This window comes from Halyomorpha halys, unplaced genomic scaffold (assembly GCF_000696795.3).
Source record: "Halyomorpha halys isolate HHAL.00 unplaced genomic scaffold, Hhal_1.1 Scaffold121.1, whole genome shotgun sequence".
In the NCBI taxonomy this organism is placed as follows: domain Eukaryota; kingdom Metazoa; phylum Arthropoda; class Insecta; order Hemiptera; family Pentatomidae; genus Halyomorpha; species Halyomorpha halys.
Window position 1 is genome coordinate 1,084,272 of NW_027107242.1, and position 14,999 is coordinate 1,099,270.

General features: G+C 28.4%; 1 protein-coding gene across 1 annotated transcript in view; it reads right to left on the minus strand.

Annotated features, from left to right (window-relative positions):
• Positions 1–439: 439 nt before the first annotated feature.
• Positions 440–14,999, minus strand: part of LOC106678057 (uncharacterized) — a 21,178-nt gene continuing 6,618 nt past the window's right edge. Inside the window, exons 5-16 of the mRNA XM_067045537.1 lie at positions 14,366–14,647; positions 12,805–12,876; positions 11,811–11,900; positions 11,125–11,213; positions 8,556–8,559; positions 3,483–3,612; positions 2,999–3,252; positions 2,679–2,927; positions 1,779–2,045; positions 1,310–1,381; positions 676–765; positions 440–596 (exon numbers count right to left, since the gene is read on the minus strand). Coding sequence (XP_066901638.1) covers positions 480–596; positions 676–765; positions 1,310–1,381; positions 1,779–2,045; positions 2,679–2,927; positions 2,999–3,252; positions 3,483–3,612; positions 8,556–8,559; positions 11,125–11,213; positions 11,811–11,900; positions 12,805–12,876; positions 14,366–14,647 — 1,716 coding nt within the window. The 3' untranslated portion in view covers positions 440–479. The remainder of the gene's footprint in view (positions 597–675; positions 766–1,309; positions 1,382–1,778; positions 2,046–2,678; positions 2,928–2,998; positions 3,253–3,482; positions 3,613–8,555; positions 8,560–11,124; positions 11,214–11,810; positions 11,901–12,804; positions 12,877–14,365; positions 14,648–14,999) is intronic.

Sequence of the window (14,999 nt, forward strand, 5' to 3'; positions counted from 1 at the left end):
ACACCTTATTTGTTTCCATATACACTATGCGTCAATATATAATCAAACATAAAATATTTTTATACATTTTATTAATAAATTTACGCTAGCTATATAAAGTGCTTAAAATACCTACAGAAAAAGGCAGGTCACATTAATATTTACCATATTATTATATCATTTGAAATTAGAAGACAATATAAATAATTTTAGACAAATTATCATTACACGTAAAAATTGTAAGTAATTTTTATTTCAATTACTACATGAGAAAGGAAAGGAGAGAAGTTTTCGAATATTTATTTTTAACAAATTACACAATCATTCTACATCGGATTATAGTATCATATAATAACAGCTAGTTAATAATTGTAATAGTTTATATTTCACAATAAGTTTCTAAAATTGATTATACATTATATTATTTATTATTAAACCATTATTAACTAACTATTACTTCTTAAAGGTTACCTTAATTTAACTTGTTTACATCACTGTTACTAATATACAGAGAGTTCATTGAAGTCTTCTGTTGTACCATTAATTACAGAACATGGAACTGATGATACTCTGAACTGAATGAGTACTACCAAATATTTAAGAGTGTCCGAAATGAACTGTACAAAATAAAATAAATAATCATATTACCTAATATTATTCTTTTTTAATAAAAAAAACAAAACAATTAATTTATACCTTGAGGAATAGAGCTCTATCGACGATCATAAAACCCATGAAGTGAACAATTGGTGGGTTTGTTCTCATTGTTTGAATAAAAAGGTTTATCTGAAAATATCAGGTAATAGTTTGTATCTGTGTTTAAAGTAATAAGTTAGAAAAAAATGGCAAGCATTTAATAATGATATAACTAATAATAATATTATAATAAATTATAAGTTTAATTCCATGAATGTACATAGTTATGTGAAGCTACCCCCTATTACTTTTTTTATCTGCAACCCCAACTCTCCTTTTTCCAAAAAAAAAAAAAAACGCAAGAACCTAAGAATAGCTGCAATTTAAATAGGTCTCCGAATCAAAATCTATTGACCTGATTTAACAAAAATTATTTTCTCTGGCAATCCACATAAATATGTACTTACTCAATAGATTTTTTTCAGTTGAAGGCGTTCTTCATACACCTTCAATTTCTACTTCTCTTTGACATGTACATGTTATATATGTTGAAATGTACGACTTTTTTTAAGAATGCTAATTAACATTGCTGTTCCCGTTATTATTTTTTAATCAATTAATTTTGTGATATGAAAATAAATTCTCTCATATTGGCAATCATAAAAATAGTTATTATAAATAGTTTTATATTCACCTCAAATTGATCCTTATGGTTCAGTGACGAAGTATTGATTTCATTTAGTTTGGAGCTGAATTTCTCACCAATCTAAACCAAATTTCACTAAGTTAGTTTAAAGATTTTCTGAGCTAGTTAAATCTAAATTTATTAGTCAAATTTTGACTATCTTAGAGTTAATATTATAATAAAATAAATAAAGAGGTTATTGTAATTTCATTCAAAGATATTAAAAGTGATCATTACGCACAAGAAAACCAAGTGGTCTATGAAGAACTGGAACCAGTTTTCATAAATGTTTAAACTAAAGTGTATTTCATCTAATAAATGTAAGTAATAGCAAACTTTATATTATAAAATGATGTTTCTCTCGCTACAAATATTAAATTGTGATATAATATTCAAACATCAGCAAAACAAAACTTTAGTGTGAGAAAAATACATGACAAGCCTATAGAGGTATAAATAATAAGCTGAAAAAAATTACTTCCTTGGTCGTTCTGTAAGCTGCATCACACACGAAGAATTGGGCAGAGATGCATAACAAGGATGCGCAAAGAAGAGCACAGAAAGACTTGTTGAAGGAATAGTCGATAGCCAAGGAAAGTAGGCTGTAGGTCAGAAGGACGAATGTAGTGAAGAGAAGAACTAAGGCTACAACACCGGTGTGACCGATGATCTCACCAAAGCCTGTGGTCAAGTTGGACAGCCGCAACCAGAGGATGCGATTCTTATGGATGTTTCGGCATCCTGTCTGAAAATAGATATAAAGTATTTTCTAATAATTATTAATAAGTGCGAATGTGTTAAGAATTTTTTTTATTTTGTATTTAAATTATTCTGTCAGAATACTTTATTATTATTATTTTTTGTCTATAGTTATGATTTGATTTTTCTTCTTAGTTAATGTTTTTTTGGTGCTATGTATTTTATGAATGAATATTTAGAACTCTAATACTTATTGCCTTAGTCTTCTATAAAAATAATAATTATTTATTCTTGATGACGATTTATAAGTTTTGAATAGATTCCTTTAAATTTCAAATTTACTTCTAATAAAGTATTTTGTGGTTTAAGATACTGCAAATTCAATTAAATAAAAGGTACTTTTAATACAATATTTAAGAATAGAACTTCCTGCTCTTAAAACAACTTGGCAGTATTTCTTTGCAAAACCCTCTGTTTGGAACTTGATTTCTGTTTCTTTAAGTGTGTATACCTGCCATAGAGGCAAAACTTTAAATGTTCAAATAGAAATTACTGCACTATATTTAACCTCATTGTGAGTTTTATTATAATGAAAGTTATAATTATTTAAATTTTTTTATACAATGTAATAGTTATAAGAAAGGAAAAAAAGTCGATGTCAACAATTGGCACTACTAACTCCAATGAACCTCTTCAACAATACTTTAGAAGCAGACCTCAGCTCATACAATGTGGTGCTAAAAATAAACAATGAAGCACTGAATGAGCCCATAGCTGTGAGAACGGGCGAGAATGTGATGACCCTCAAATCGTTGAAGAGGTACGCTCCACCGAACAACATTATTAACAAGATGGGAGCATGAATTATAGCGGCCATTTTCATACCTCTTGTCAGGGCAAAGTCCAACTCGTCCTTGCCGAATTCTTCCTAAGGGAGAAGAAATTGCGGTTACAAGAGATAATGATCAATAATAATAATAAAATAAGAAACTGAAATACCTGAAAACGATACCAATCATTGATATATTTCAGTGATTTTAATGATTCAAACCAATATGTGAAGGGGACAGCAAAGCTCTGTACTACTGAAACTGTTAAACATATAAAGTAGAGTGAATCGTCAAAATTGCCTCGACTTGAAAAACCTAACGAGACTAATATATCCAGAATGTAGCAAGTCCCAAGAAGCTGAAGTACAACTAGAAATACAGTGTACCAAACCGGCCAAGAGAGCGGTTTGAATAAGACGCGATCTGAAAATAGAAATTATTAATTCATATGTACATAAAATCTTAAATCTACGCATTTCATCCTTAGTTCATGATCAACTTATTTTAACGATGTGACTTTTAATGTTAATAATATTACAAGGTGGAAAATTTTAGTAGTTTTCAAAAAATAAGGAATAAAACATTTCAGACACATGAAAAAAAATGATCAATGTATTCAAGCGATTTTTAATAATCATAAGTTTAAAACTTACCATCCTCGAAAATAAATGGAAATCTTCCGAACACCCTCAGTATTATGAGAAGTGGTTTTATTTCTTGTAGATATTTATTTATATGCTTGGGTTTTTCTTTGTGAGTGAGGTGTGGGTGGATCTCTCGAACCTTGCAAAAATAAAAATTTCTTATGACTTTTTCATTGCATGGAGTATATGCAGCTGAAATTCATTCTCCTTGTAAAGTATCTGGACTATGATTTGAACAGATTCTGCTTTTTATTATTTATTATTGTTGCTAGTGCATATAATGGTTTGTGTTAATCAATAAAGAGTGTTAAACAGTAATCGAAAAAGACATTTAAGCTTCAAAATAAGATTCATTTTACCAGCTTCACTGAAACTTTTTTTCATTGGAAAATAACTGTTTTCTTTTTTGATAACTTTGAGTAGACCTTACCTCCTTATTGCTGCTAATCGCCATCAATCGAAACCCTTGTTATTATAAATAAAATTCATGTAAAACTTTAATTATAGAAAATAACGGAACAAGTAGGTTCAATTGTTCTTTTTTAGTTTCAGTTATGAATCTTTGTAATTTACACTAGAAAAAAATAAGTGGATCTCAAAATTCAAGGTATTAGGTTTCAAGATAGGCAGAGTTGAAAAATCTCGAATAAATCTACCCGTCCGCTTTCCGCCGTTGGTATTTTCCCCCAAAACTCTGAATTTTTATTTTTAGCCCTACTTAACTTTTAATTTGTATCGCATTTCATTCTTTTGTTGCTCATTGTTTCAGCTGTAAAGCTTATTTTACGTATTGAAGATTTTCTTTTATATAATTTATTCAAATTCTTGAGACTGGTATTTATCTATTAAATAAATTAAGTCTCAACATTCTTTATTATATAAATAGTCCAACGTTTCGGCCAATTCGACCTTCCTCAAGGACAATCTAAACATTTAACAGCTTATTATGTATTTATTTGTAACAATTTTAAAAACAACATTATTATTAATAATATGCCATAACTTAAATATAAATTCACACTTCACATCAAAATTAAAAAAAAAATTGACAGGATATTTTGCCGAGGTCATCAAATTCAAGTCAAAATCACCCTATGAAAAAGTCAATTAATAGAAAATCAAATTAATTATTAATGAGGTTACCTAACCTTATGTCTAGTTACCTATTTTTTTTTTTTTAGAACTTCATTAATTTTTAATACTTTAATTTTAGATTAAACCTGCAGTATCCAAACAAACTACTTAAAGCCTACCACACACTCAGGTCAGGCTTATTATTATTTTAATTTAAATTGTATTTTGGTCTCACTTTTTATTTAGTCCAATTATTAAATTCATATTAGAATTAATTCTAAAAATTTTCCCCATATTTTTCTTAAATTTATTTTACTTAAAATGTCTGCATAAGTTGGTTCAAATCCCGTGTATCTGTTTTAAAATTTACTGTATATGATGTTCTTTGATATATAAATTGACTCAAGTATTTTTCTTTTGAACATATTGTTTTCTTTATGTAAAATTATGGTGTTATAGAAAATCAAAAATGCTTTCTTTTACTTCGATATGAATTATTTTCCTTCCCCATGTTTTTCCCAATGTTCCATATAAATCAAATTATGTCAGTAAGCATTAAAGAATGTTATTTTCAAAATAACTAATTCTGTAACAAAAAGCAACGGATCACATAATGGTCTGGCGGGTAAGCCGATTCTTTATGGCCGATCTGTTCCAGAACATTTTTCAAGACAAATACTATTCATATCGGTTGTTACATTAAGAGTATTCTTACTTATTAAGGTATTAATACCCAACTTACCTATTTACTTTATAGTCTCCACAGAAAAATGGCATTTAAATCCAACTCAACAAAAATTACTAGAAATACCAAAAAATTCGAATAACCGGTACTTGTCACAGTAAACGAGATAGCTGTCGGAGAGGAGGTAGGCTACCTGTAGCATATTCTAAAATGTCCATATATATATAAATAAATTTCTGTAACTTCTAGGCAAAAAAAAAAAAAATTAACGAACTAAGTCTAGAAGCTTTAGAAATTAGCTTTTTAAGAGCTTTAGAAAGTTATTAAAAACGATTTTAAACCATTTTAAAGAAAATTACACAGCATGGTCGTACCATGAATTTAAAAATTACTCTACTGTTCCTGATAGTAGAAATTTTTTTAAAAATAAATGAATAAAATACCAATACTGGAGCTGGCCGCTTCATGTCCGTGCCTGCCAAGAGTGCCAGAGGAAACACCTTGAAATGTCTTTCTCATCTACATTTCATATTTGATCAGAAAAGTGAATTAAATCATCGATCCATCGTACCCTCTAAAGAATATTGCCTTAAATAAATGTACACATTCGGAGTTCATCTTTATCTTAAAATGTATTAACTTATTCTTATTGTACTTGATTCTTATGGTAAGTGTATTAGTGAATGTGTATTGATGTTGGATTTGTAAAACCTGATACCCGTCAAGAAACAGGTTCATTATCAAAAGTAATTAAATAAATTAGAATATAAATAAATTCAAATATATTTTATCTTAAACTGGTATTATGAAAATATTAATACATTATTAATCTCTATTATAGTACCAAATTCTTTAATGTTTATTTATCTATAACATATATTCTCCCTAAAATCTGAATATTCCCAAACATCGATCATGTGACTTGGATATCAAAAGCAAATAAGTACCTTGCGATGTTGCAATTAATAATAACTAACTAATAATATAAGTAAAAATAATAAAATACTTAGTAATTATAAAAATGTGTATGCTAAAAATTAGTAATAATAATAACTATATAACAATTAACAGAAAAATCAGTAAGTAGTAGTAAATAATAAAGCAATTAATAAGAAATATTACGGATTTAACTACATAAAAGGTTGATCAGAAGATATCTAGAAGTCATTTAAAGATTATGATGTCGATGAATACTCATTATGTTATAGTCATAACAATAAAATAAAAATTATTATAGCAATTTGAAGGAAAAAATTGAAATAAATAGTCAATCGGGATTTATATATAAAATTCCGTGTTTAAATTGTCCAGCTATCTATATAGGTGAAACAAAGCAATTGATGGGAGATAGAATATATCGAAACAGAAATGATACAAGAAATAAGGGAAAGGATCCTAATAAAAAAACATTGGTGCTAAAAACCAACACAATTTTGATTTTGATAACACCATAATTTTACATAAAGAAAACAATATGTCCAAAAGAAAAATACTCGAGTCAATTTATGTATCGGAGAACATCAATGTACAGTAAATTTTAAAACAGATACAAGGAATTTAAACCAACATTATGCAGAGATTTTAAGTAAAATAAATTTATGAAAAATATGTGAAAAATTGTTACTATTTACAATTAATTTTAATATGAATTCTAATAATTGGAATAAATACAAATTGAGACCAGAATGCAATTTGAACTAAATTAATAACAACCCTGACCTGAGTGTATGGAAAATTATAAATAATTTGTTTATATGATAGTGATAGTGTTGATTAATTGAAAATTAAAAGTTTTTAAATATTAATGAAGTTTTGAAAAAATAGGTAGCTAAACATATGCTTAGGTAAGTTTATTTAATATGATTATCTATTAATTGACTTTTTCATAGGGTGATTTTGACTTGTAATTAATGAACTGGGCAGAATAGCCTCCAAAACATTTTTAAATTTTTGATGTGAGGTGAGAATTCATATTTGAAGGTAGGTTATAATAATGTTGTTGTTATAATTGTTGCAAATAAATATATAATAAGCTGTTAATATAATAAAGAGCGTTGATACTAAACAAGGATACCGTTTGATTTATTTGAGAAATTTTTTTTTTTTTTTTAACTCCAAGATTCAATATAAATATCATTACATTAAAAAAAATATCCAGGAAGATTTTGGGATAAGATCACGATATTTTGATTACGATTTGTTATAAAGCCCAAAATGAAACGATTAAAATTTTAATAAATCTTTTTTTTACCATATTTGCGTATTCTCAGAGCCTTTCAATTCACTTATTTTAGCTTAGTTTACTAAGCTACAAACTCGTCTATTAATTACCTAGGAAATTAATGAAAAATATTAATAATATACGTTATTGGTTAAGAGAAAATATTATTATACAGAGAAATGTAACCACTTAAAGATTCTATACCAGAGTGCCTATAACTTCTTCAAATACTGTTGTTACAAGGGAACGAGTTCGTCTTTTAAATTCAGCAAGTACATGATTAAATATTATTAGTGGAATAACGTCTATTGAAAAGAATAAGAATGAAAATATTCTTGGTGATTAATATACAAGTATTAAAGGAATAGCTTTTAAAAGCCCTACATCCTCACTTACTGCACAAACGGTCTAAACTTCCAATTCATTACAAAAGACTGATCAACATGACTGTAATAAGGCCAATTTTGACATACGGAGTTGAGCTTTGGGGCTCCACTAAACCTTCGAATTCCTCTTGTATCCAATCCTTACAATCCAAAATCCCTCCTAAAATTCTCAATACCCCTTACTTTATTACAAATAAAATCATCCACAAATACCTTAATGTTCCCTATGTAACCGATCTAGCCCGAACCAGATATTATTCCTTTTATTATAAGCTCCCTAACTACCTAAACCCACTAGTTTCTAACCTTGCTTCCAATCCTGAAAATGCTCCGAGGTGCCTGAAAAGAAGATGGATACGAGACCTATTAATGTAAAACGTCATTAGATTGCTACCAATGGTTAGTTTCTCTACACACTTGTACAACTCTATTATAACTGAGATTAAATTTACTAAAAGTATTTTAATGTGCAGTTGTAAATAGCAATAAATAAATTTCGCATATATTAAACATTTGTGAAAACTAGCATTCCTTTTTTTTTTTTTCCGAAACTTACTACCTATGAAGAGAAATAAAAATCAGAGCCATGATACTGTCGTATTTTCTTTCATATTTATTTATTTTGATTAGATTCACCATGGAATTTCAAATAAAGTGTTTAAGAAAGTATCCCATATTTATTTTTATTTTCTTCAGCTTGATTGGAGTACTTTTACCTTTCTGAAAATTTGAACTCAAAAACAGTTCTTTTATGAAAGAATAATCCAAATAAAATATTAAAAGCTTTTTTTTTTTTTAAATATCTTTATTGAAATTTAGAACTGTATATTACATACATACATTTAGTAAATATGATCTTAGTTAAAATGGAATGTTACAGGCGTGTAGAGCAACTATCCATTGGTAGCACTCTAATATTAAAAGCTTAAAAAATGGTTAAATAAAAATAAAGTACTTAAGAGGAATAAGTTAGGTAACAAAAGAAAAACAATTAAAAAAATTACTATAATTAATTAAAACTAGAAAAATAAATAAGTAAACAAAATATAAATACCAACATTCCATAAATTTAGATGCAGTATTAAATAAATAAATGTTAAATTAATCAATTTTAATAAAAATAAATATTAATAAACACTAATTTTCTATAATGATTCAATTCAATACCATTAACGTGTGAGGAGAAATAATAAATGTAGGGTTTAAACTGCATTCTTTTTTAAAAATTTTTTAGCTCGTAACAAAGCTGACATTGACTATTATGTAGAACGGAACTACAATGTCCTGCTAGGGAGACCCAGTAAACCAGAATAAACAGACTGTAAAGGAGTCAGGTTGTTGGCATGCACAGTTATCTTGGAAGCAAGTTCACGACCTTAGCTTCCACCGAGCGCTTTCGTCTTTAATCACTATACAGACTGAAGAGGTATTTATATTTCAACAAATTTGACTCTTATGAGGTTTGTGTCTAGAAAGTATTTAGATTTTGCCAACACAAATTATTATTTACTACATTTATTAATAAAATTTCATTTTGATCTTATTATTTAGTTGTATGAATTTTGGCATGACCCACAATGAAACCAATTGAATCATCTACATATTTCTAGTAAATATCTTGTGGACTATTCGGGAAAAAAAGTCAGTATCTTTGAGGTTGGTGGAATTCGTAGTTGACAAAAACAGTGACACTACTCTTAATGCATTTTTTTTTTAAATTCACATACATTTCGAGAACTATGAAGATTTAGATCCCTAATGTATCCTAAATGCCTAAATGGCAAAATTGTATCCCCTTAGGAATCATTGTGGCTGTACCATCGGTTAAAATATTATAAACTAGTAGTGTGAATTAGTTCTATATTGTGACAAACATTTAATAGAAAATTGTAGCTTAGAAGCTCTTAAAGTTCTAAATATTATGATTATAGCAGTTAAAACCTTGCTAAACCATGGTCACTAGTGTTTTCAAGAAAATATATAGAGCATTTAAAAATATTTAAGTGAAAGATGGCAAAAAATAAAAAGGATCAGAAGATAGAATAACAGTTAGATTGACGCACGTAATATTTTGAAACTTGGTGGGCATAGCTCTTAGACTAAACAGATACTCATTATCAACAAAAAAATAAAATAAATAAATAATTCTTATTTACTCAACATAAAATCTGTATTTGGATCAATATTTGCATTAATATACAGGTTATTCAAAAAAATAAAAGTTATATAGTGAGTATGAATGTTATGATAGAATAAATCTCTCACTAATGTTTTGTTATTTGTAAAAAAGACATATCAGAGCATTGAGGAATACATATATATATATATATATACAGAATAATTAGAAGAACTATTTATTAATTTGTAAACATATTTCTCCTTATACAACCGAGAAATTAAACTTAAAACGGTATTTAAAAGTTATAAAAAATTAAACTTTTTGCATAATTCACATTTAACAAGTGATTATCGTTTGCTTATGGCCTACATATTTTTTAGGCTGATCATCTATTTCTTGTTTCTCTTCTTCACATGATCCTTTATAAAATATTGGTACGGTGTTCTCCTTTCAAATTCGCACTCCTCCTTTCTTCATTGAAACAAGAAATATTTTATTTATTTATAATTTATTTAATGTTATTTTCAACTGTATAAAAATATACACTAGTAAATATGCTGTAGGTGAAATAGTAACATAATACAAACATATGGAGAATCTACCCATTGATAGAATTCCCCAAGAAATATTCGAAAATAAAAAAAACCAATATGCAAGAGAAAAAAAAAATTCTTTTTTTTTCTAAAGAATTGTACTCTCAAGTGGTTCAGACGGAAGAATTACTATCGACTTAGTTATTCCTGGCACTCCACTTCAATTATCTATTCAGGTGATTCGAAAAAGTTGAAGTCAGATTTTCACAGCAGAATGAAAAGGGTAAAAATGTTGGACTTCAGCCACTACTCAAAATTAGTGTTATTTTATATTGGAGAGTGTTAATATATAGCTCCCTCTACACCAAATGTCCCTTCAGATTTCTGTTTTACCTGTTAACTTAAGAGAGGCGTGGTTTCCAATAAGATGGAATCGAAATAGAAGGGTAGAAAAGTCAGTGGATTTTTCATTTCTGAAATGAAAATCAAGTGGCACCCTTCCATTCTGCTTGCAAGAAGGGACATAAAGACTCATATTCTACTGCGCAGAACAAATTTATTTTTGGAAATGTATAAAAAAAATTCCAACAAAATGTCATAATATCATATAATGTATCACAGATATAATATTACTGTGTAATGTCTTCCTTGATTGGATTCAGAGGTGAAGTGGATTTAAATTGGACCAGCACCACTAAGTACGTAACTGCGTTTGACATAAACTGAAACAAAATTAATTTAATTACTAATAATCTTTAGTAACTAGTAGTTAAAATCCCAATCAAGTAGCTTTCTTATTATATGTACTTTATACGTATGTATATATGTAACCATAGCTGTTTTAATTATAAGTGTTCATGTGTGGAAATATTGTACAAACTTTTCATTTTATTCATTCAACCCCTTTTGAATCTCAAAACTTACATTGAATATCAAATTATGTGGGATTTCATACACAGGTATTAGGCGTTCATGGCTTTAATGAGGACGCCACATAGTGTGAAATCATTAATAAAAAAAATAAATATATGAATTTATTTCCTTCAGTAATTCCATTTCTCATCTTGTATTTCTCTTTGTTGGTTTGAAAATATGAGGAACAACAGTTTTAATTTTTTAATCTATGTACACTTTATCTTACAAATGCATATTTATGTCAATAGTTTTAAATTGTGCATGCATTCATCGTTAAGACTATATTAATTTATATGTTCCTATTTGGCTCAATTTGATAGATCAATACTTGAAATTGAAGATTAACTTATTTCTAAAATTTAATAATAGCTTTTTGTTTAATGTGAAGAATCGTCTCTACTTACCGATACAAACAAATTTCTATTTATTGTCACGAAACCAAGATATCCTATCAGCGGTGGGTGTGCTGACATTGTCTGAAGTAACAAACAAATCTGTAATCGTAAGTCAAAATAAATATTAGTCACTATATTAGTAAGGGATGATTATAGTCATGGTAGTATAAGAAAAGAACTAATTGTTTTACTAACGCACAAGAAAAATCTGCCATCAGAGCAAAAATGAAGCCAAAAAAGCCATTTCTACGGAAACAAGGTTTACGTTGAGGTTAATAGGACTGTCCGTCATTGCAATCTGAAACCGAAGGCAGACAGTGATTGGCTCTCTTTTCTCCTATTTCATTGCCACGCCCTTGGTACATTACAAGGCCCGCTTTTTTGGATTTACTTTTCCTGCCATCTTAGCCCCTCGATTGTACCTACTCCTTCCTCATATATATTTATAGCAGTTACCATGAAATAACACAAAATAAATTCTTAATCATGTGATTTTATTCTCGAAAAAAAAAGTTTTCATTAAACTGTAACCTCTATTAGTATTTAACTCTTGACTAACTAAACATTTTCTCCTGAACTATAAAGTTTAGAGAGCACTCTATTACGAAACAAATTTCTGAAAATTTACACCAATTTTTACATAATTCGGATAATTGTTTTTGTGTGGTAGGTATTTTAAGATATTAAGTTCTAATAGAAAAATTGTAGGTTTTTCTTATAAAAAATAACCTTCTTAAGTTGTTGAAGCGATCATTTTGAATTGCGATTTAAATTTAATTCAAAACACAATTTAATTTAACTTAATATACATACATATGTATATATATATATATATAATATATGTCAATAGCACTAATGTATTCTTTATATCTTGTTAGTCCTTCGGTTCCTAGTCTGTGACAGTTACACATGCATTTAGTCACTCCAATGAATCGTTAATATAATTAGTATATATTATTATTAATTCATTGAAAAATTATATAGTCTTACATATATTATTTACCTCGTTAACTTCGCTTTGACTCAAATGCGTCATATCCATCGCCAGAATCTTGGAACTGAATTCTGGACCAAGCTGCAAATAGTGGATTATTTTTTTATTCCATGCTCCCTTGTTCAGTTTTAGCATTATATATTAAGTAGTACTACCGTTTATAAATTAAATAATCTATTAGCATGAGTTAAATAAATTGAATCATTGGTTAGAATAACATTGTATGTTACAATTCTTTAATTAATTACATTGCCTATCTTCCAGAATTCGAAAATTATAACTTATAACTTTATTTTTGTCCATGATCTAATCGAAGAATTTCCTATAAAAAGGTTTTCCCTGATATTTCTTGAAACCTTCAGACATGGGAAAAAACATCTTACCTTAGAATCAAATTAAAATATTTTTGATATTAACACATAGAAAACCTCCTAAAGATTAAATACTTTTTCATTGGTATTTTAATTTCATTCGCCTGACATATTAGATTAGAAAGAAATCTTTTTGAATGAAAAATTGCATTGTTGAATTTTATACTTATAACCTTTAAAGAGGGAGGTAATTATTAGTGCCTAGTAGCTGATATATTGTTTTCTTCAATTATATAATAACAATGATAATCCTTATAGAAATCATGTAACTTATTAAATTTAATATTTATTAGTAAGTGGATACGTGTGTGTCAAATTTATTAAACGTTTGGATGTCTGAAAAACTACTTTAATTAATTTTGCTTATTAAAATGTAAAAAAGGTTGCGAAAATAATTATTAAAAATGACATCTTGAAATAAAAATTCATATTTTAAAAATATATTAAAAACGATTTAAATTAATATCACAGATTCGATACTTAGGACTCCATCTAGACAAGAGACTTACTTGGAATCCACACACAAGAAATTAAATGAAAAATGAAATGAAAAAATAACTTTATTCTATAACATATGTCCCCTAAGAATAAATACAAGACTGAAACAACAAGAAACTGCTCGTAGATTCCGATTGCTACAAAACGTACTTGACAAACGCTCTAAACTTCCCATTCACTACAAAAAATTAGTATACACCACGATAATCAGACCAATTTGGACATATGGAATTGAGCTCTGGGGCTCCACCAAACCATCAAATTCCTCCCGCATACAATCCTTATAATCCAAGATCCTACGTAAATTCCTTGACGCTCCTTATTACGTTACAAATAAACTCATTCACAAAGACCTTAACATCCCATTCGTTGCAGAATTGGCCCAAAACAGATATGCGTCTTCTCATTCCAAAATCCTTAACCACCCTAACCCATTAATTCTTAATCTTTCATCCTTAACAATCCCTGATAATCCTCCGAGGGGTCTGAAAAGAAGATAACAGACATCCTGACTTTTGAAAAATCCTCTTATGGAACCATGTAACAAATTTAGAAAAAACGTTAATTCAATCGAAAAGCTGGTAATGGATGAAAATACTCATTTAAAATTTTTCAGATTTTGGTTTACTTATGAGACCTATCGACGTAATAGAAGTACGAAATATAATCTAAGTGCCCTTCAGACTCTTAAGATCTCGTACCTTGACATTTACCTTTTGAGTCGTCCGATGAGCAGCGTCGCACAAAACAAAGTTGCTTAGAAAACCTATCAAGGTGCTTACGAGGTGACCCCAGAAGTGACTGTTGTAATCTGCCAATCTAGAGAAGGACGATAGAAGAGCGTACGTCGTCACAACTAAGGATGTAAAATAGGTGACAGACATTATTATTCCTGTGTGTGCGTTGGAATCGCCAACCTCGGAAACGAGTTTACTCAGTTTTAGCCACGTCTTTCGGTGAGTCGACATTTGTCTGCATCCATTCTGTCAACAATAAATAGATTAATTCCAATTCATTCCTTTTTTTTTCTTCATACCCTCCTGATGAAATAAGTTATTGAATACATACATATAGGAGGTATTCCATTTCATTCTTAAACTTAGATCATTATAACATTTATTTGGTGTTTTGTAAAAACAAACAGGGATTTCAAAAATATATTCGGACCTTAACCTTGTAGCTTGAATAGTAATTGTTACTTATTAGTTTAGGAATGTAAAAATTAAAATAATTAGGAAATTAAAAATTAAAAATTAGGAAACTTTTGCAGACTCCTTGTTTAGGAATTTCAATTAACTAAAATATACAGTGATTCTTAAGAACTTGTTGGCAAGA